Genomic DNA, 23,806 nt, shown 5'->3' with positions numbered 1-23,806 from the left:
GGAATGCCAATGAGTACATAGTTTTTGAGGGGAGGTGGAGATAATGTTCTTAAATTAAATAGTGGTAATGTTGTACAGCTCTGAAAACAAACTAAAAGCACTTAATTGTAGAGTTTATTTTTTTAAAAATTTATTTATTTTGGGGGGGAGGGGAAGCAGAAGAGGGAGAGAGAATCTCCAGCAGGCTCCCCACTGACCAAGGAGCCCAACACGGGGCTTGGTCTCAGGACCCTAAGATCGTGACCTGAGCTGAAATCAAGAGTTGGACACTTACCTGACTGAGCTACCCAGGCGCCCCAACACTTAATTGTAGACTTTAAACGATGAATTTGATGGTATGTAAAATATATCTCAGTAAAGCTATTACTTTAAAAATTTCAAAAGAGAGTATTTACCCCCCTTCCTAGTTCCTCAGTCCTCCCCATTCCAGTCCCCAAAGCACTAAGTTTATTTTATAGGATTTCAATCATTTTGAGGCACACAAGAACACATCTAGATTTGTATATTACAGGTGGGATCATACTGTATATTCTGCTTGCTATATGTTGACCAAAACCTGAGATGTTTACCCATCCTACTTTTTAAGAATATTTATTTATTTTTTTAACCTAAATTGATATCCACATATGCTCAAAACCCAAAACATGCATTGGGGCATCAAGTTTTCAAAGGGCATCCATGATATCTTTTTAAAGGGTTATGAACTGCTTTGCAAGGCCTGGACAAAGACTTATAGCCTGTTTATTTCAGTATAGGGTAATACTCTTGCATTGCTTTCACCTAACTCTAAGAAGGTCCATCAGAAAGAGATTTGGTGTCAGAATGGATCCTTGGGGCCTTGAGAGAGAAAAAGATGTCCTGTCTTTGATCAACCTGCCACCAATACTTTGGCATGGGCCCTTGAAGGCCCTGGTGGAAGCCTGGTCTAGGGGACATTGTTCATCCCATCTGTGATCGACATTCAAGGCTATTAGTTGGAATAAAAGAGAAGCTATGAAAATACTTTTCTTATTTCTCCCTCTTTGGTAGTCTTATTTTTACTCAAGTCCCCCAGTCTCAGTTTATGACCAGAAAGGATAGCACCAAAATGTAGGGCTACTTGGGGGGAAAATTAGCTGTTTTAGTAATGATATCAGGGAGTATTGAGAATAAATGTGGAACTGAGTCCAAGAACCAAGCAAGGTTGGATTTAGCAGGATTTCCTTATAGACTGGATGCAGGATGTGAGGAAATGGGAAGAACCGAAAGTGTCTGTGCGGTTTTGGCCTGAGTACCTTGGAGAACGGAGCTCTCATTCTTCCGAGTTGGGAAGGAGACAGAAGGAACAGGTTTGGGGAATAGGGCATAAAGAGTTTGATGTGGAATGTCTAATGCTTGAGATTCCTGTTCGATACACATCCAAGTGGAGACCATGGAGTTGATTTCAGATGTGGGACTAGAGTCGTCAGTATATAGACAGTATTTAAAGGCATTGGAATGAGTGAGACCAACTAGTTAGTGTTGAGAGGCACAAAAGAGATCAGAGGACCGAGCCCTGAGGCTCTGTAGCTTGTAGAGATTAATCGAGAAGATGACAGCAAAGGAGGCTGAGAAGGGCTGACAGTGAACTTTGTGGCTCTCCACTGCAGTGCTCGTGCCCTTCAGTGACCCCAGGACCCTAGTTCTCTACTCTTAGATGTGTTTTCTCCTGCATCACCCCTGGAACAGCTCGCCTTGTCACACTCCTGCCTTGCAGCTTTCACCCTCTACTCTGGTCTTGCCCTTTGTTTTGTTCCCACATACCTGAGGGATATGATGCACTCCAATTAGAAAAAGGTGCTCCCTGAACCAGTGATTTTCACAACCTTTCTTCTCCATTCAGTGAACATCATTGCCATCTCTACTCTGTGTTTTCTTTCCCACTTAACTTCTGTTCATTCAGAGATTTTTGCTTCCTTGGATTATCAACATGCTCATAACTCTGACTTTTCCATGACCCCTCTTGCTCCTACTGACCTGTATAGCTAGTCTTCAGTTGTTCACGTCCAGATGCTACAGCCAACAATGTGATTTTTCTCTATAGCTTCCACTGGAGGCTCATTAGAGATGTTTTTGATTGGTTTAGTTCTTTTCTGATGAGGCAGAGTTTATTCCTGATCACCTTAAGTGCAACTGGCCATTCTCTGCTTAACGGCTCATCCCTGATTCAGTTAGTGTAGCCAAGCACCTCCAGTATGAAAGGGACTGACCTATATAGTGGTGTTTAATATGTGATTATGTCATTCACAATCAAAAAGTAAAAGCACTTGTAGGGGCTCCTGGGTGGCTCAGTCCCACCCAGGAGTTAAGTGACCAACTCTTGATTTTGGCTCAGGCCGTTATCTCAGGGTGGTGAGATCAAGGCCCATGTCGGAGCTCAGGAGTTGGGCTTGGGTCTGCTTAAGATTCTCTCTCTCCCTCTCTCTCTGCCCCTCCCCCCCACCGCATTTGCATGCACATGCACATGCACTCACTCTCTCTCTAAAGAAAAAAATATAATCCTTTTAAAAAGTAAAAGCACTTGTAAACAAAGTTGTTTACTCCTATTTACATCTGTAGGTTTGGACTTGAGGGGTGAAATAGCAAAATCACAGACCCTCTGTCCCTAAAACCTAAGGAAACAAATAAAACAGTTAATTATCAGCCAGAAAAAATTACACCAGCAATAACCACACAAAAGCAAGGCCACAATTTTGTACCATTATCTTTGAATAGCAGCTACTAGGAAGGAGGGAAGAAAGGGGGGGAGAAACAGAAAATCATAAAGGATGAACTCTCTAGTCTCATGCCTTAAGCCTGTTTTTCAGATGTTGAGAAGAAAATAAATTGGAAAAGCAAATCCTAAAACATGTACTCATCTCCCTCAATTTGAGGAGACCAGGCCATGGGAGCGTGCACAGGCCTGGAAAAGGACAACAAGAAACCTCCAAGTATAGAAATGACTTGTTCCAGCTGTTTTACCTGAGAAAATAAACTGCTAGATCTCACCATTTTATTTTTCCCAGCTAGGAAGAAAGCTTGAGAGTGAAAGCAAAATAATCATAATTTCCACAAACTAATTATCTCCCATAATAAACAAAAGTTCAGCACAATGAGAATATGAAGAGAACAGAAGCCACGAGGGGACAGGTGGCCCTGGGGGCATGGTGGCAAGGAGAGCCCCTCTTGTCCTCTCCCTCCCTCCAGAGAACCAAAATGGGCAGAATCAGGCTGTCTGCCCTCCCCTGGCGACAGCTAGGAGAGCCGGTGAATGGGAGGCTGCCAACACCTGGGACTGGTTGGCTCTGGCAGCAGTAAAGATTTCTGGGACCTATCTGAATTGAAGAAATATCTGAAGCTTGATATTCCAAGCATAACTTCGCATAGCCCCAGCAAATACTTCTGTCCCTGCAGACCCATCTCCTCAAACGAAGACAGCAAAACAGAGAGAAGAAAACCCAGCTGACATTGAAACAGGACTCATGAGTAGGGATGAGATTCTGGGATGACTTTCTGACACTATAATGGAGAGAACAAAAGATCTAGATAAGAAAGTTAAAAACCAAGATCCTGACAACTGTGGAGTGGATATAAAAAGCAATTAGTCCAAATTAAAGCAAGTAGTAAGAGGACCCCCAAGAAAAATATCTGAGAGTAAGAATCAAATGGTTTTGGGGTAAGTGAAGGCTTCAGGAAGAACATCTATAGGAGTGTAACAGTGGAACTTACTCCAAACAATAGATAAAACCCGTGAGAATCTGGAAGCTATAGGAAGTAGAAGGGAAAAAAGTATATATTTCTTTTCCCAATGAAATGTGTGAAAAAACAATCAGAAAATCTCAACCAAAATTAAACTAAACTGAACATTGTGTTAAGAAAGCAAAGATTCAGATAAAGTGCATTAAACTGGGCCAGATTCTGAGCAATTAGCAGACAGTGAGAAAGGGAGCCGCTCAATCTGGAACATTCTCCCTCTGGTACCATATAGGTCATACACTGGAGCCCTGGAGGAGGAAGTAGGCTCTGAGAACATTACCAGGCTCACAGTGAACAATATTTTCATAGTCAACATATTGACTATCAATCTGTTGATTGTCAGTGTACTGACAAGCATGAAAGACCAATTAGGACTGAAAAACATATAGCTTATGCTTATCATTCATTAAGAAACCCATCATCACGTTCCTTTACTATGCAATATTTTAACGATATGGCATCACCTTGATTAAATTTTTGAAAAATAATATTAATCAGCTTAACAAGAAATGTGTGGAAACCATATAAGAAGAAATATTTGTTCAGAATCATGAATAAAAACTTAATAAATGGAAAGATAAACATTTCCATGAGACTGGAGAATAAGAATATCAATTTTTCTTAGACTAATGTGATCTAAACAAATAAAACAAGATGTTTCGAGGAATTAATATATAAAAATAAATGAAAGAATTCTGAAAACAAAAGTTTATGAGGAGCAGCTAGGAATCTTACCAGTTATTAAAATAAATGTACAATTGTTAGACAATTTGGAGATCAGATAGATTGAGGGAAAAGAATAGAAATTTAGAATTAGAGCTGAAATTATATGAGTATTCAGTACATAAGAAAGGGAGTATTTCAAATTAGTGAAAAGATAGATTTTTTTTTTCATTTATATTATGCTGAGTCAGGTGATCACCTATTTGAAAGAAAAAATAAGATTAATTCCTATCTCACTTCTTATACCAAAATAAATTCCAGATTTAGACTGATTTAAGTAGTGACTTCTGGTTCAGCATGTTAAACATAATAAAATAAGGAAACTAAAAATACTTCATAAAAGTACGGGTACATTTAAGTCTAATATTCCAATGAGAGAAGTTTTTTTGTTTTGTTTTTTACCTTAGATAAAAGAATAGCAAATTAGACCACATAGAAATTTAAAATTAATGTTTGCAGAAATACCACAAATGGATAGAGGAAAAGACCTTAAACATATATGATAGATAAAAGTTTAGTTTTCTTAATTTATAAAGAGCTGGTGGATACCCATAAGGAGGGACAAGAGGTCCACAGGGTAGGAAATTGGCATTACATAACAACAGGTAGCTCAGAGAAAAGAGAGGACTTCCTCCAGCCCCCTTCTCCACCGTTTACATCATACTTGTTTTCATCATGACAGTCACTTGCCATCATTTTCCCCAAACAGTTCTTGCCTCACCCAAAAGGGATACATTTGTACATCTAACTTGCTCCTTGATAGCTTTACCATAGTTCTCTTATACACCATATTTTCCATTTTACCTTTTATTAGAGTTGGTCATTTTCATCTTATTCTATCACTTTTGATTATAAATTTCTTAGTAGAAGAAACCGTGTCTTCTTCATTTCAATGCCTGACACCTCAAGCCTCCAGAAACCGCTAACAATCCATGTTTAAATAAGTAAGCTAAGCAGACTCTTCAAGGGACACACATTCTGTGGACAATGTAAATGTACTTGAGTTACATCTCTATCATCGGGATTTAAATTTCTGGGTAAAATCTCAGCAGATAAAAATCTGCTGGATAAAATAGCAGCCTTCATGCAAAGCACAAATTCATTTTAAGCCTGTGATAGACGTATTTCATGGCGCTACTTTTCATTGGTTTATCCACGTAAGCAGCTAGAAAGACACACATTGTAACAAAGCGTTGCTCTCAAATATAATTCACAGCATCTTACAACATGCATTTTCAGGTGGCTAAGCTGTGCAGAAATGAGATTTTTTTTCTTCTTCTGAGACTCTGAAAAGAGTAGAAGATAACCCCAGTGTTCTTGCCCACATTGCTTATCTGCCAGCAACAGGTTACAATCCCATAGCTCCACGTTCCCGAGCATTTACTGAATGCATAATAGCTGAGTATTCATGAAAGCTAATGTAGTGGATGAAAACAAATTAATTTGGTTAGTGCCCAAGGCAGTTGAAAGGTACATCTGCATTTTTTGGTCTCTAGGTACTAAGAATAGATGTTGGATTTAATCACAAGCTTGCCTGTCATTTTGGGGTAAAGAAATCCATGTTGGGGGTGCCTGGGTGGCTCAGTTGGTTAAGCGATTGCCTTCGGCTCAGGTCATGATCCTGGAGTCCCGGGATCGAGTCCCGCATCGGGCTACCTGCTCAGCAGGGAGTCTGCTTCTCCCTCTCCCGCTCCCCCCTCTTGTGCTCTTTCTCTCTCTCACTCTCTCTCTCAAATAAATAAAATCTTTAAAAAAAAAAAAATCCATGTTGGGTAAAATTCCCTTTATACTGGTGGGTGTTTTGATCTTCCCCTATTGCTGGTGAGTCTTTAGGATGCACACACTCTTTCACACTGGTGACATCTTCGTTGAAGAAAATACAGCAGTCTGATATTTTTATATGAATCGTCTTTGGAACCTGTGTTCCTTGTCTCTGTACGTAATAAATATTCGACAGAAAAAAAAACCAGGGAAAAAAATAATTGCCCTTGATGATGTGTTGGCATACTTATGAAGTTAAATGACGTGTTGCAAAATCTTCTGAAGCATTTTTAGGATGAGTTAGAGCTAATATTCTCTTAGGCGCCCTGGCAGGGTAAGTATTATATTGTCCTTGACAATGCTGATATCAAGCATCGATAACAGCATACTTCGTACTTTCGCGAACAAGACACATTGTAGGGTAATGAGATTATAGAAAAATTAACTCAAGGAGATGTTAAGTGTTTCACACACGGACAAAGAATAAGTGGAAAAACTTATCTTCTGGTACAAGAATCATTTAACAATTAATTGCTCCTTTGTTCAAATGGGTCCACTATGTGCTAGGCATTTAATGTCATACTTCTAAAACAGTTCATGTAAGTGTCCCTAGCAAAGCAAACTGCTAAGAGAGCTTACTCTGTGGGGTACAGCTTGGAAAGTAGTGGATTCAAGACCTCACTGAACACAGAATGTATTACTGGGAAAGGACTTACTTTGGAGTCATAATGACTCAGTGTTACTTGTTAGTGTCACACATGAGTAGGGTGACTTTGGGCTAATCACCAATCATTCTTAAGCCTCATTTTCCTTATCTTCAAAAAGAAAGAGTCAGAGTAGATTATCTGTAGTGGCCACTTTGTCTCTAAGATCCTATCAATGTAACAGGGCTTTTATCTTGGGCTCTGTCCATCTTTGTATTATCCTGGAATCTGAGAGTCCAATTTACAACTTCATTGTACTAAAGCCTATAAAGACATTTTTAAAGAGTCACTAGATTCCAATTTTCACTTTCCCCAGACATCATCATTATCATAAATCCTCATTAGGAAACATTTATTGACACTAATGTATAAAAGACACATGAGTCAGCATGTGCTCTCTCTCATTCTCTCTCTCTCAGATAGATAAATAAAATCTTTAAAATCAAAGGGATGCAAAAAAAAAAATTAAAAAAAAAAAAAAAAAAAAAGACACATGAGTCAGGGCTATACATATAACCCTATATTTAATAAGAAAAACTTGTCAGAATGGAACTAACCAAAGATCTTGGCAGAGAAAGTATGAGTCTTGTAGCTTGGCTGGATTCTGTTGGAATGCTCTATTTTAATTAATTAATTAGTTTATTTATTTAGGTCTTGGCCTCTTTCATGGTCTTGATTCTGTGCCTTGAAAATAAAACAAAAAATAATCATGAAAAGTGTGTTTGTCTTTATTAAGTTACTCTCTATGGCAGTATCATTTAGAAATATTTGTTTCTTGGGGCACCTGGGTGGTTCTTTTGGTTAAGCCTCTGACTCTTGATTTTGGCTCAGGTCATGATCTCAGGGTCATGAGATCAAGCCCTGTCAACCTCTACACTGAGTGTAGAGCTTGCTTGAGATTCTCTCTCCCTCTCCCACTACCCACCCCCTCTCTATTAGAAAGAAAGAGAGAGAGATGAGAGAAGAAAGAAAGAAAGAAAGAAAGAAAGAAAGAAAGAAAGAAAGAAAGAAAGAAAGAAAGAAAAATATTTCGTTCTTATAGAGTCTCATGTTTTTAATATAACTGAAATAATTTGATAGATGAATACTATAAAAGTAAAATTTAAGTCTATTATTCTCATATGCCTTTAGACAATCAATTGCAATTTGCTATAAAAATAAGTTGCACTTGGCAGCAAAATAAAAATACAGTTATCTGTTGGAAATGTTAAATCTTAGCTTGCTTAGAGAATAGAAAAAAAAAGAAAGTCAAATAACAAGAGGTCCTGATTTTTTCTTCAATTTACTCAATAGTATTTACCCACCCACAAGGCTAATTTTAATTCAGGGTGATTATTTTAGTTTTCCACACTGAAAAGTTAGGTATTAGGCTTTTAGGATTTTTAGTTCTCAGCTCTTTCCCATCTGTTGCATTAAGGCTGTTCTTCCTCAGATCAATCAGATAAAAATCAATAATGTTGACACCAGAGTCCTCCAACACCACATACTAATTTTAAAATGCATGTGCGCCTGAGCAGGTGTTTAACACCTCCGTTGTCTTCCTCTGCAGGCATTTATGTCCATGTTCCAGATCCTCACCCAGGAAGGATGGGTAGACGTGATGGACCAAACCCTGAATGCTGTGGGCCACATGTGGGCACCTGTGGTGGCCATCTATTTTATTCTGTACCATCTCTTTGCCACTCTGGTGAGTTTAGCATTTCTTTTCAATTCTGTCTTAGAACCATAGTGGGATGAGCATCAACCGGTTTCTGTGGCCTAGTTTCCATTTCAGAACAAGAGCCAGAGAACCCATGTAAATAGTCCGACCAGATGAGGTCCCTTCCAGTCTCAATTCCTATGAATCGAGCTCCTTGAGGAACTAGATTTCAGATCTGAGTAAGGCGTCTCCATCAGATACAAGTGTCCACATGAGGGAAAACAATACGAGACAAAACAGAAATCCCGCATTTGCGTACCTGTTTCACCATCTCTAAGCATTCCCGCTCTAGATAATCTAAGGATCAAGCCAGACTACATTATTATGATTGCTGCCGTTATTATTATTTATCATGTAGAGACAAGATCTTCAGTGTCACCACTCTCTTTTCCAAGCTGAGACTAAACTGAAGACAAGGTGAAGATCTCGGGGTACAGTGAGAAGTCAGCTCAGTGTTTTGGGGCTTTGATGGAAAGAAATGCAGGGGAGAACATTAAAACTCAGAGCTACAAATAAATTGTAAAAAGCATCATGAAAATTAAATACCAAAACCCAGGAAAAATTGACTTCTGTCACACAGCAGATTTTTTTCTTTTCAATGCATTTCTATTAAACAGAAAGAAAAAAATTGTGAAGTGTGGCCTTAACATACGAAGGGATGTAATCCTCAGGTCTTTTAATGGCAAAAGTACGTCTCCTTACAATAAAAGTGTGTGTAGTTAAGAAGCCAACTTAAGCTCTATTATGTTAAAAGTTCCAGGGTAAGAACCCAAAATGTTATCCTTTATCAGAAACACATGAAATTAAAAAAAAAACAAAACTGCTGTTGTTTATTGAAAAGCAAAATGTTTTATAATTTTTTTCCTAGTATTTGGAACAACCAAGGTAGGTAATGCTCCCGCGTTACAGATGATGAAACTGAGGCTCAGAGGAGTTAAGAAATTTGCCCAATGCCACGTAGGGTGTAAATGCTGGAGCCAGAATGTTCCCATGTCTTCCTGGACTCACAGCCTGTCATTCAGCTATGTCACTGTTTCCTTAGATTGTAATGTTTCCCACTATACCTGAAAATGTCTTCATGGAGTCAAACCTCTGCCCAAGAGTCACTAAAATAAAACAGATTACAAGTGAGTGCTAAGGTCCCTTCCAATTCTAAATATGAACCATATAAGTGCTTCAGAAACTAGATGTGTTAGAGGTTGTATTTGCTATAGGCCGAGCCTTTCTTTCAAAACCGAGACACATCCGTCAAGCAGTGTATGGGGATGCATCGTATGTGGTCTAAAGTTTTAGGTTCAAGCGGTAGAATCACATGGAAGTAGTTTTGGCATTTTTTTACATGGGGTGACTTTTAAAATATGCACAAAAGGAAAGAACATTCAGCAGGGGGAAAGGAGACCCGGCTTCCAGAGTGAAATCTGCCCGCGCTGCGTGACACGTGGCCCTGAGCACTTTGCATCCTCCCTTCCAGGACCTTTAAGTCTCTGTCATTCATTCATTCATTCATTTACTCATTCATTCCCTCATTTGTGAATTCAGCTGTTTATTAAGCATCTACTATGTTTAAGTTCCCTTAAAACTATGGAATAGCTTGGAGACTATTGATCCTGGGTTCAAGGTAGGAGAGATATGATTGAAATCATCCATGTATGGTAATAATCTATCTAATTGTTTTTCTATTAAAACAGTATACTTGTTTGCTGTCCTCATGGCAGATTTTTCACATAGATTTAATCCTTTAGTGAGAGTCTCACACTATACGAAAGCAAGAAGAAAACTGATTCAGCCTAATAAACTGTTTACCAAAGTAATTTTTTTTTTTCAAGTGAACTTCTACAGAGATCACTAATATGATGAAATAAAATGTTAAATCTGGTACATTGACTTCTTGGGCAGTCTCATTTTTCCTTATGGGGCAAAACCATGGCACTGACTGTGGAACATGGAAGCATTTACAAGGACTCCTAAGGGCTCACCTGCACTCCTAGGAATCCACAGAGCACATCTGGAAAACCCATATGTAGTTCTGCCTTTTCATTCTACTGAGTCAAGTATCTGCCCAAACCATTTATTGTAATTTTTCCATCATGATTTTCAAAACGTGATTCTATATTAAAACTATAAATTGAAATAATTTCTTCTTTTATTCATAATCTTTTCCAAATCTGGAAAGCAACGAGGGCACTTTGGGAAATAAGGTGGAGTATAGCTGTGGAGTTCAAAGTCTAGATTCAGGTTCTAGCTCTGTGGGTCGCAAGATGGGTGACTTTAGAAGAATCCAACAACTTCCCTAACCTCTTTGTCATGTATCTGAAAATGAGGATAATGATGCCCCACATACCTACTTTCCACAATTGCCATCTCCATGTGAGCTGTATTTTTGAGGATGTTTTAGCCGTAGAATGTGAGGAAGATCACAGCTATCCCCAACACTGAGTTTAAATAAGATGGAGTGTGCCTTTAAGGGTATACATTAATAAGTGCTAAAAAATTATTATATTAGTTCAGATGCTTTTAATTTGTAGAAGTATTATTGATCAAAGTGTCATTGATGCCCCTTCCTGGACCGAGTCCTTCTCTACCTTAATCTTTCCTTCTTTCCCCACACCTCTTCTCCCAGACAACGACTAGGATGCATTTGGTCTGAATCTATCTTCCAGTTTTAAATCATATTTTACTGAATTTAACATGCTGTCAACTATAGGAAGACTTATTTTGTTTAATAATAACAAAAAGCAACCATTAAATCATACACATAGATGATAAGGTGCACTCCAGTTTCGGAGTTGTTAAAATGTGAAAATAAATGAGTGTCTTAAAATCAATGAAGTGCAGTAGTCTCCCACATATATATGTGTCCATCAAAAACATACAGTGCTTTAAATTTAAGGTTATAATCTACATTTTATACCATTAGTTTGTAAGATTTATATTAATTTTGTAGTTTGAGAACTCTGCCCCACTGCCCTGATGGCCGTCCCTGGGGGAGATGTCCTTGTACACTTTTTTCCCTATTATGACCACACACCATGCTGAGGCCAATTTATACTTGATCATTGTTTCCCTCCTTAAGATGATTAGTAGCAGCAATTTTCAGAATAAATGGTATCCAGCTCTGCATACATTCTCAGTACGTTTGTCACCAAAGACTGTTTTCGAAATCTTTTTATTTTAATACACGTGAAGTTCATTCAGTCATTAGTCTATATAGTCATGAATATATGGAATATAACTGACTATGCCATATTTGTTTATCAGGCCTTCCTGGTGGATATTTAGGTTGTTTTCCAATGATTTGCTCTCATAATATTGCAACTAATACGTTTGTACGCTATGTCCACTTGTGTGAGAGTTTCTGTAGGATATATGCCAGAAAGTAGAATTCAGGATCCTCGATCCTGCCCAGATGGCTCTGTAACATGCGCCTGCAAGCCCATATATCAAATCTGGTCTGCAGGCTTTATTTATACAGCTTGTGAGCAAAGAATGGTTTACGCATTTTTAAATTCATATATTAAGTACGCACAGAATATCATCAGTGTTGTCTCTTGGCCCTCTAAGTCTAAAATATTTACTGTCTGGGGCTTATATTTGCTGACCCCTGTTCTATGTGCAAGCTGTACTAATTCACCTTCTCAAGTGTTGAGAATCCCTGTGTTCTTATGTTCTCACTTCTAGTTGATATTGTTAGACTTAAGATTTTGACAGTCTCATGAGTTGGATGGTAATATCACTTGGCCTTAAACTTGCATTTTTGTCTTTCAGTAATTGTTAATAAGGGAGCACTTCTTCATGAGCTTACTGGCCATCTTTGTGATTCACCCAATTGTATTGTATGCTTTACGTATTTTCCTAAAGGCTAGTTTGTCTTTTTAAAATGCATTGGTTGGAGTGGTACATAGCCTCTGGATAGTAATCCCATAGGTGTTGCAAATCTCCTCTCTTAGGCAGCCTTTTGCTATTTCAGTGTACCTGTGAGGGCTTTTGACATTATGTTTTGATGTAGTCAAGATGATCATTTTTTCACTTATTTGGTCAATATTTGTTCTGGACTCATGCTTAAGAAATTCTTTCCTACCCTGAGATAGTAAAAATATTCTCCTCTGTCTTCTTCTAATTGTTTTGAATTTCTGCCTTCCACCGTTAGGTCTTTAAGTAATCATAACATACTGTTTGTATATAGTGTGAGCCAGATAAAATACACTATGGCAATAAAATTCACATTGGTTTTTCCCAACCAGATTTTTGGGAAGTTTTTTACATTTAGTTAGGTTGCCTGACTGATATCTAAAGCCAAAAGGTCAACTACTCAGTTTGCTACATTTATAAGTGATTTTTTTAGATTAGAACTAATTAATTCAGTGAAAGAAAATACTCCATATAACTAAATTAAACCTGATAGTTCATTTCCAGACAAAAGTCTTGAGACTGAAGTCACTTCCCCAGTTCACTGGAGATTTTGCCTGGAGCATGATCAGCAGTCGCCTTGTTTTTCTTGACATCCTCCAACCCACAGTCACTACTGTGGGCTCCATCAAGTTAGCTCAATCTGATTCAACCCCGTTTTCCTGAATCTCAGCTCCTGTGTCTAAGTACTAACCTACATCCTGGCCAGATTAGACAAGAACTTAATCCCTGCCCTTTCTGAGCCTACAACCGGTGCAGAAGTAGGGCTGGTAAACACAAACCAACCAACCAACCAACCAAGAAAGCCTGCCATTCAAGACCTAATGACACAAGTGATAAAAGGCTGTGGATTGCCGTGGGATCAGTGCCCACATAGTAAACTTCTGATTTGCACTCATCCAGCCCTACCTGATCTGACCTGTTAAAATATTGACAGCAAAACAGCTGGAGATGGTTTGTGGATTGACATAGAAGTATGTGGATGGAGGCCCTAGGCCTCTGTGACATATGCATCACATTCCCTTAAAAACTGAACACTTAGAAGTTAAAATCTCGATTCCATTCTCAAATGGTAAGGCCCCCCTCTTTCACAATAATCTGTCTTTAGGCTTGACCTTCATTAAAATGAGCATTTTTCTTAAATTGTATGCTGCTTTTTGCAAAATGCTACAAAGCATTTTAAGCCAAATGGGGAAAAAAAAGTCCACATAAATATTCAAGCTCTCTTTGTTTTTTATCCACACTGGCCCAGTGGTACCGCACAACCCAGGGAGTTCCTGATTTAGTCTTTTCAAGGACAGGCATATGCCAAGCAGCAAAACAAGAAAAAAAAAAAATGTTTGGCTGCGGTTTGTTCTGGAATAAAAAACAGCAGGCTATTCCATTGCCCCCTGGGGGCACCAATTCGTCAGCCCACAATGAAAATCAAGCCTAAGTGTATAGCAAATGCATATTCATAACCATTATCTATTGTCTCTTTAAAATGTCTCTCTCATCCACCAGGTATGTATTGTGTATTTCCGTCCTGACTGATTGCAGTTTGCCGGGTGCTTGTGAAATTCGTCTTTTCCCCCACTTTTGCCAATGATTAGATAAGGACTGTGGAAGACTTACTGATCCAGTTGAAAGACTATTTTTTTTCTTCAGTGTTTTTCCCTTTATTATTGTTTCCAAGGAAAGCCCTGGGATGTGAATACTGAAAGAGAGAAAATGTAATTAAGCGTTCATTGTGGATAGTCTTTTTGTTACCTTTGAAGTGCTTAAATTAACACAGCAATCTCTTGATTTTGCTTCTCTGGTGGCAGCTTTCTGAGAATAGTCATATTTTGCTTACAAAAATGGGCATTCCAAAGTGTAAATTAAATAACTTGATTTTATAGAATTCATTTAAAAGTGCATCTGTGTTGAACATATCCCATTTTACATTGCTCTGTTACATTTGACTTTTTTGTTGACCTATGTAAAAAAGAGATTGTTTCCAACTACAGCTCACAAGACAATTTAGGATAGTGTGATTCAAAGTGGTAAGAAGGAAAAAGAAAAACACAGGATTACGGGGTGTTGACCAGATGCCTGCTGTGCTTTTACCATATGCTTGAAAATAATTTTTAAAAAGGAATTATTAATAAAGTTCACCATAGCGAGCAAAGTAAGATTAAAGGTGACATTTCAGCTAATGGGCTGTCATTAAGCTGTATCGTAAGGAAAAGAAAGTGGTAAAAGTAAACTTTAAAGAAGAAGTGCGAAGGGAAAGGGGAAGATGTATGTAGGACAAGGACATGACTGTATGCAGAGCTAGAGAGAATGCAAAATAAAGGTGGAGATTCTCAGCCAAGAAAACCCACTCTCAAATGGTAAGGCCCCCCTCTTTCACAATAATCTGTGACTTTCAGCAGTCTGAGTCATGCTGACCCAAACATTGAGTGTCAGGTAGAGAGGATGAGTGCCCTGGTGTGCTGGGCAGAATGGAGGGAATAATGAGACTGGGAACACACCTGCCTCTGCATTCTGTAATCTACCGAACCGTGCTGAAATGTGTTCTGGGCAAAGGAAGGAAAACAGATTAATTGTCTGTGGTTGAATGTATAAAACTTAAAACATAGCAAATACCTAGGAAAACCTTAGCTCAGGAGAATCTGACTTTTTCAGTAGAGTGAGAGGAGTTGTCAGAGAAGGAAAGAGATTTTCTGGTGGCCGAACACCTATTAAGGCAGTGGGGCAGGAACCATATCGAACCTGGAAACAGATGCTTTGAAATCCACTTAGCTAGAAGGTCCAGAATCATGTCCAATTCATAAAAATTCTAGGAACGAGATTTGCCAGGCTTCCAGGGACTTGATATGTGACATTTTCCCCACTAAATGCATTATCAAGGCTAAAAATATCTTGAGAATGGACGTTATAATCTGAGCAAACTAGAAGAATTAGGTACCTAGGATATTTTAATAGTTATTCTACACCTTTTCATCAAAATTGGTGATTCATAATGTATCAAAATTGCTCATAAAATAAGGAAGTGGATAAATTACATAAATTACATCAGTTGTCTATTACATGATAGATATGTATTACATGGTAGAACAAATACTTGCATATTAATATAATGGAATGTTATAGACCTGTTAAAAGTGGGTAGTAGCCAAAGCATAAATATATATATACATATATATATATATGAACTTCTTTTTTTAAAGCATTGTACAAATTAAATACCACTGGGTTGAAAGTATACGTGTGCCTTAACAAAGCTCAAGAGGAAATGAAGGGCTGGACCATGAGCCTCTTTCTCCCCTGAAAATGCATCATTTAAAAAATTGCGATGTAGTATTCTGTGCCACATTATAAATTCAAGTATTATGTAAATCTAAATATTAAAAATTAGTAAATAAGGCAGAGCAGTTTGACTGCATAATTTAGAATTGGTCAAGTGTAAAGGTGGAAGTGTCCCATGGAAACGATGAAGCTCTTGTGATGCGTGTGGTGAGTCCCCGTAAAAAGTATTTATTGTATCAGTAACATTTTAATATAAACCTGTGAATCGCACATAATGACAGTGGAAAGCCTTTTGGCACAGCAGTTGTGACATCTGTAGGTAAACACTGAAAGTAAGACTCAGACCTCAGTGTAATGTGTTCAGATTACTCATGAGCATTACCTCAGCTTTCTATAAAAACAGAACAAACAAATGAAAACAACAACAACAAAACATGGAGAGAATCGGGGAGCAGTTCTTGCTTACAGAATGAGGACTTGTCCCCCATACTGTGACTTCTGGGGCGGGGAGGAAGTGGCCGACACCCAGACCAGCATGCACCCTCAGCCCCGCTATGCACAGCACGGGTCCGTAGGAGAAGAATGTCTCTTGACAATGTCCATTAAATATGGTGACAGCGGAGCTGTCAGCCTCCCTTCACTTCTATTCCTTCATCACAGTGGTTATTGCCACCTTATTAGAGCCTGAGAAGGAACTACAAAGTAATTCTCACCTCCTTGCAATCACAGCAGTGAATCCTGCCTCTCCTGCACCTTCTATTTCTATTCCAAACAGGCCATCTTCGGTTGCTACCTTATCCCAATGCTTGGTGACAGGGACCGAGCTAAAAGTCCATGTCCAAATGGAGTTTCAGGAGGAAACTCGAGCTCCACACAGATTTTTAAATACAATTTCTATGGGTGCCATCACATAGTCAGGTTAATTAAGCAGTGATGCTGAAACATGCAAAGATACTTGTTGAAAGAACTTAAGTTTAATGATGGTTGAAAGCAAACTTTAAACTTTCTCTTATATTATTCGTGAATGTGTTGCCCAGACCCCTCCCAACTGCTTAACTCTGTAAATGTGGGGCCTTCAAACCGCACAGCGCCTTCATCATTTCTCCTCGCAAAGCCAAAGCTTTTCCTTTTTGAGTCTTGCCTTCTCTCTGCCCTGAAAACTCAACTCCTATCTGCATGAGAAGGAGAAACCATGGCCGGCATCTCACATCTGTCTCTCTGTCCTGCTCTGAGGGGAGCTTTTCTCTCTCTCCTCCAGAAAGAATGTATAAAGTGACTGGTTTTTTTTTTATTTTTTTTTAAGATTTTATTTATTTATTTGAGAGAGAGAGACTGAGAGAGAGAGCACATGAGAGGGGGGAGGGTCAGAGGGAGAAGCAGACCCCCCGCTGAGCAGGGAGCCCGATGCGGGACTCGATCCAGGGACTCCAGGATCATGACCTGAGCCGAAGGCAGTCGCCCAACCAACTGAGCCACCCAGGCGCCCTGTTTTTTTTTTTTTTTAATGACAAAACCTTATGTATTTAATAGCCCTTTGTCAGACTGTACTTCATACTGTTTAATCACTGTTCCAATGAGCCAATTTAAAATAACTACATTAAGCCTAAAAAAGTTACATTTGGAAGGAAAAAATTAACAGAAGGGAAGCTAATGTCATCACTTAGTGATCATTACAACCTCCCTCTCACACCTCCCAGCCTCTGTTGGTGGCATTTGGGCAAATTGCCACCCCCCTGTCCTGCCTCTCTGGCCTCTGGAAGCCGTGCTCTGTGGTACTTAACCACTCACCAGGCCCCTAATAAGCCACATGCTCCCAAGGCCTTGTCTTCGCACATGCCACCTGGAAATCCTTTCTCATAATTCTCTTCCTGCCAAAAGTGATTTTTCTCCTTGATATTTTGTTATCTTGGTAGCACACGGTTGGACTTTATCAGTGCCTCACAATCTTAAATAAGTAGCATTCAGAAGAAACACTCCGGCCCGTTGGCCCAGATCAGCTCTCAGAGGTCTAAATGCTCAGAACCAAATGTGTGATACTCTGATTGGGTTTAGTTTCTGGTTGTCAGTCTTCATACTTGTGTGAGCCTCCCTGCCAAACCCCGCTCCAATTTCCCTTCACGTTCCTCCTTTCTGAGAAGAAACAACATTTTCCAGGACGGAGCTTGAGGGAGGCAGGGGGGCGCAGCCTGTCTCCATAGTAGGGCGGCAGCCACACTCAGGGCCCATGGTGCCAACCCGGGTGTGCCCCACATCCATGACTTGGCCCCACTTCTCATCAGAATTGGGGGGGTGGCAACCCCGCTGGAGGCCCTGCATAGATGAGGGGTGGCCTGCACGGAGTTGGAGGTCTGGGAAGTTCTGAGAAGAGCGGGAGGCCTGAGAGAACCTCAAGGACAAGTCCCTCTCAGTTCCCGCCTGGAATGGCAGAACTTCCCAACTTCCTGATTAGGAACAACACTCGTGTGAGAGCAACGGCCCAGGCTAGAGACCAGATGGAGAGTAGAGGGGCTTGAATGGGGACCCCCACAAAGAGATGTCCATGTCTTAACTCCCACACCTGTGAATTTGACGTTCTTTGGAATAACGGTCTTTGCAGATGTCATTGAACTAAGGTTCTTGAAATGAGACATCCTGGATTATCCAGAGGAGCCCTAAATCCAATGACAAGTGTCCTTATGAGAAATAGATGAGGACGAGACACAGGAAGAAAGAGACGGCCACGTGAAGACAGATGCCGAGACTGGAGTGATGCCACCACGTGCTAACGACCGCCTGGGGCCCCTGGAAGCTGGGAGAGGCAACGTCGGTCCGCCCCTGGAGCCTATTGAAGGAGCGTGGTCCTGCTGACAACCTGATTTTGGACAATGGAATACATTTCTGTTGTTCCCAGCCACCAAGCTTGTGCAACTTGTTACAGCAGCCCCAGGAAACTAACACAGAGGGTGTCACTGAGAATCAGACCTTAGCAGGAGCTACGGGAGCTGAGATGGTGATCAATTCACCAGAGGCCCCCAAACAAGCACCATCGCTGCCCCGGATGGGGCCAGAGGACAGGCCCCATGGCCACAGTGGACCAGACGCTGATGATAAGCATGCCCTTGACCCTAGGCCAGCAAAAGGAGCATTTATTCAAATGTAACTGAGTTTTAAAGGACTGAATTGAATCAATATAGCAAGATTCAGTTTTCAGCCAGCAAAACAAATGGAGAGTTTATGGACTAAATTAAATTCATGTGTAGAAATATCAAGAAAACTATTTTAGTTTCTCCTATCTAAATTTATGTCTGTATATTTTCATACAGGCTGTACCACACCACAGGGTTGTCAGAAGAAGATTAAATGAAAAAAAGGGATAGCTTCAATTCATTGAGCTATTGTTGTTATTATCTGTAATATTTCACAGACAAGGGCCTCAAAACTCAGTGTCTGGTGGCTAACTGAGGTCTCCCACCACGGTGCTCCTTCCGCCCGGCCGCCAACCTACAGCGGCTCAATTTGATTGTGAACTTCATAGCAGTGAGCCCAATGTCGTATTTGTGTTCCTGACCAGGCAGTGTCTGACACATTGATGGGGCCCAATCCACCGCCTGTTGAATTTAATCGAAGAACGTAACCTCTCTGTCCTTAAGTAGCCTGCCATCTGTCTGGTGTTGGGAAAATAATTAAAAATAAAATATCCTGCCAACCCAGAAAACCTCTCCCCACCAAGGTAGATGAGAAAGAAAACAGTTTTATGATCGAATCAGCACCAGTCCAGACTGCAGCGGGCACCACAGGCAACCCACTAAGGAGAACTCAAAGACAAAGCAGTCTCACCTTGTATATGTATAGCCCATTACATCTGTGTCCTCCAGATGAAAATAACCAGGCCTCACATAAGAAGACATGACAACACCATTTGTAGAGTTCCCCCTAAACTCACCTGGTAATTTGGGCGGCCATCTGTGGTAGCTAATTACCTTTATCCAGAAGAAAAAGAAAACGGATTCCTTCAAGACAAGTAGGTAGTTTTGCAACATGACACCGGGTGGCTAAGTGATACTCCCCCTACCCCCCACCCCCCGCCCCATGAAAAGGGAAAAGGGGAAATAGATAGGGTGCTGTCTGCCTGATGTTTACGTGTCAAAGAGGTTGCCCCCCTCCCAAGGAAACCATTCCTGGGTTGTAAACTAAGTGAGACTTATTTTGCTTTTAATATGATATATATACATCTCAAAGGGGCAGGGGAAGAATTTCCAGAAGACAAGTTTTCTGAAGGATATGCTCTAAGAAAAGGGAAGAGAACTGTCACTTTCCCTCTTATCATCAGGGAATTTTTTTTTTCTTTTTAGATTTGTGTTTACCCTTTACTGGTAAGATAGGAAAACTGGTTAAATTAGGACTGAGGAGTGCCTGGTCAAGTACCCGATGAGTGATGGAAATGCTATACCCCTCCACAGACACTGCTGTTGATGAGAATATCATGGTCATGCAAGGGGCCTAAACTTAAAGGGGACTCTGAAAGGTCCTGTTGAGAATAATATCTGGTTAGAGGAAGGCTGAATATATCTGTGCCTAGATGTCCATGGTGTGGCAGACATGGTGACATCAGTAAACATCTGTCATCTAGACCATTCTGCATCTTCTTTAAGTTCTGGTAGGATCCCAACGGACATGGCTTTTAAACAGAAGGGTATTGGCACTTGTCCCAAGGCAAGCATATACTGTCAAAATTTAATAATATCTGGAGGCTCTTTTTCCCCTTGTTATATACTCATTGAACGTGGAAAAGAGCTAGCCATTAACTTTTGCATAATAAATCTCTCTGGTACTTAAAAGTCATGACTAAATTGCCCTAACTTTCTTACCTCCATGCTTAGCCATCTAATATTAACAAATGGGAATAATTTCTTAAGAGGGAAATTGAAAGGAGGAACATTAATTAGGAATGAAAATGATTTATCAAATGAATGTGGAACTTTAGAGAATTCAAACTTGAAAAAGGACTAAAAATTAAATATTTTTTAAAATTCTACTTTTTTGTTGCTTTCTCTCTTTTACCTTATTTACCCATTCCAAAAAAAGCATATGCCTTTTTTTCTTTAATTTGTGAAATGTGGTGAAATACCAAGAAAAGGGGGAAGTCAGTTTTCCACAAAGGCAGGCACCGTTAACATTTCTAAAGTACCTCCTTCTAGCATTCACTCTATTGTTCTTTTTTGTACTTCCTTGCACTTCTACCCTGTACACTCTTATTTAATATTGTAATGTGAGCATTTTTTCAATACTATTAAAATTCATGAGTGCATTCTTTATCTAGCTGTATAACAAATTATGGACAATAAGAGCTTACAAGGATAAACATTTATTTCTCACATATTTTCTGCAGGTCAGGAATCTGGGACAGGCTGAGCTGGATGTTTCTAGCTCAGAATGTCTCATGAGTTTGCAGTCAAAATGTTGGTGGGGCTGCAGTCAACTGAAGGCTTGACTAGGGCAGGAGGATCTTGTGAGATGGATCACTTATAGGGCGGGAGGCCTTGGTTCATCACTACATGGACCTCTCCATAGGGCCATTTGAGTGTCCTCATGACATGGCACCTGGCTTCCACCAGAGTGGGTGATCCAAGAGAGAGCAAGCTGAAAGCCACAGTGTCTTTATCACCTAGCCTCGTAAGTCACCCACAATCATTTCCGTAACCTATTGCACAGACCAGCCATATTCAACTTGGGAGGAGGCTCACAAGAGTGTGAACACCAGGGGACCCTCTTGGAGACTAGCTACCACAATGGGAAATTGTAATGGCTGCGTGAATTTTATAATAGAGATCTGCATAACTGTATTACCTATTTATGTAAGGTTAGATACTATTTCTTGTATTTCATTATTACAAATAACTATCAAGCACCTTTGTATATAAAGCTTTTTAATACTCCAAATGATTTTCTTTGGATATAGTCTCAGAAGTGGGACTGTTAAGTTATAAAAACTTTTTTCTTAATTTCCATTTAAATCAGTTTCATAGAGCAAATTAATATTTTGTATTGTTTATTTCAGTTAACATATGCATTTCCTTTAACATATTTGTGATAAATACCTTAAATTCCCTGTGCAGTGCTTCACAACTACATGTTCATTTTTCATTTAATGCGTTCTATGTAGTATATATTTTTAGGTAGATATTCTATATCATATATATATAATATTTTGATACTTATGGCATGTGGGTTTTTTCATTGTTATTTAACCATTTTATAGATCCTCCTGAGTTTGTTTGTTGCTGTTATTTTGGACAACTTAGAACTTGATGAAGATCTAAAGAAGCTTAAACAAGTAAGTAATATGTGGGGAATTCTTCAAGTCTGCATTTAAAAAAAATAAGGGTAAAACATGTGCTTACAGATACTGTTAAAAGAGAGCTTCAAAGTAAAAAAATAGATTTTAATAAGGCAGTCTAAGTTCGCAAAATTTTCTTTTGTTTAATTTTTCTCCATTATCAACAGGGAAAGTTTTTTATTGCTCTATAATTATCCTAGGAATATTTTCATATTACTATTTTGAGTAAAAGTAAGATGGACATACTACAGGAAATTGGATTGGCCACTCTTCTCCTTCTGCCATTACATGAAGGTTGTTTGAAAATGAAATGCCTCAGGGCCAGATTGCCATTTTGCATAATTATGTGTAATACTCTTGGCCATCATCATAAAAATATTAAGCATCAACTTGCCTGACCTCTAGACACTAAAAGAGAATTTAGTCTTGGCGCTCATAGTCATTATAAGAAATGGAATAGAATAAATGATCAGCTCTGTGCCCAGTTATATGTGAAAACAGATTGGATATTATAGCATTGATAATCATACCCCAAAAAATGTAAATGAAAATGTGTGAAGGTTATATGACTGATGGCAGAAAGATGACAGGCATGATGGACCATTCTCATAGTTTCTGTTGCATGGAAGATCTTTGGCTTAAATATTTGGCTGAGTTGGTGTGAGAAGAGGACACTGGATAAGATATTCGGTTTTTATTAAAATATAGTTGACATTCAATGTCATATTCGTTTTGGATGTTCTACATAGTGGTTCAACAATTCTATATATTATGCAGTGCTCAACATAAGTGTAGTTACCATCTGTCACCATACAAAGTTATTACAATATTATTGAATATTCTCCATGCTCTACTTTTCATCCTCATGGCTTATTTATTTTATAACTGGAAGTTTGTACCTCTTAATCTCCCTCACCTATTTTGCCCTCCCCCCTCTTCCCCAGCAACCATTGGTTGGTTCTCTGTATTTATGAGTCTATTTCTGATTTTTTTGTTTATCTGTTCATTTGTTTTTTAGCTTCCACATATAAGTGAAATTATATGGTGTTTGTCATTCCCTGTCTGACTTATTTCTCTTATCATGATACCCTTTAGCTCCATCCATATTGTCACAAACGGCAAGATCTCATCCTTTTTATGCCTGAGTAATACCCCATTGTATATATATACCACCTCTTCTTTACCCATTCATCTATCTATGGACACTTGGGTTGCTTCCATATTTTAACTATTGTAAGTGCTGCAATAAACATAGGAGCACATATATCCTTTTGAAGTAGTGTTTTTGTTATCTTTGGGTAAATACCCAGTAGTGGAATTACTGGATCATATGGTAATTCTATTGTTAATTTTTTGAGGAACCTCCATATTGTTTTCCACAGTGGCTGCACCAGTTTGCATTCCCACCAACAGTGCACAAGGATTCCTTTTTCTTCACATCCTCACCAACACTTGTTGTTTGTTGTGTTTTTGATTTCAGCCATTCTGACAGGTGTGAGGTGATGTCTCATTGTGGTTTGGATTTGCATGGCCTTGATGATGAGTGATGTTGAGCATCTTTTCATGTGTCTTTTGGCCATCTGGATGTCTTCTTTGGAAAAATGTCTATTCAGTTTCTCTGCCCATTTTTTAACCAGATTGTTTGGTTTTGGGGGGGTGTTGAGTTGTAGA

General features: G+C 39.3%; 1 protein-coding gene across 1 annotated transcript in view; it reads left to right on the top strand.

Moving 5' to 3' along the window:
• The window catches only part of NALCN (sodium leak channel, non-selective), a 282,810-nt gene that overhangs the window by 163,276 nt on the left and 95,728 nt on the right, over positions 1–23,806 (top strand). Inside the window, exons 14-15 of the mRNA XM_081815176.1 lie at positions 8,491–8,628; positions 22,058–22,132. Of these exons, the coding sequence (XP_081671302.1) occupies positions 8,491–8,628; positions 22,058–22,132 (213 nt within the window). The remainder of the gene's footprint in view (positions 1–8,490; positions 8,629–22,057; positions 22,133–23,806) is intronic.

The sequence above is a fragment of the Leptonychotes weddellii genome, chromosome 3 (genome assembly GCF_054177405.1).
Source record: "Leptonychotes weddellii isolate Sample4059 chromosome 3, ASM5417740v2, whole genome shotgun sequence".
Lineage (NCBI taxonomy): Eukaryota > Metazoa > Chordata > Mammalia > Carnivora > Phocidae > Leptonychotes > Leptonychotes weddellii.
The sequence above is the reverse complement of the archived record's forward strand: the minus strand, read 5'-3'. Positions and strand labels throughout refer to the sequence as shown.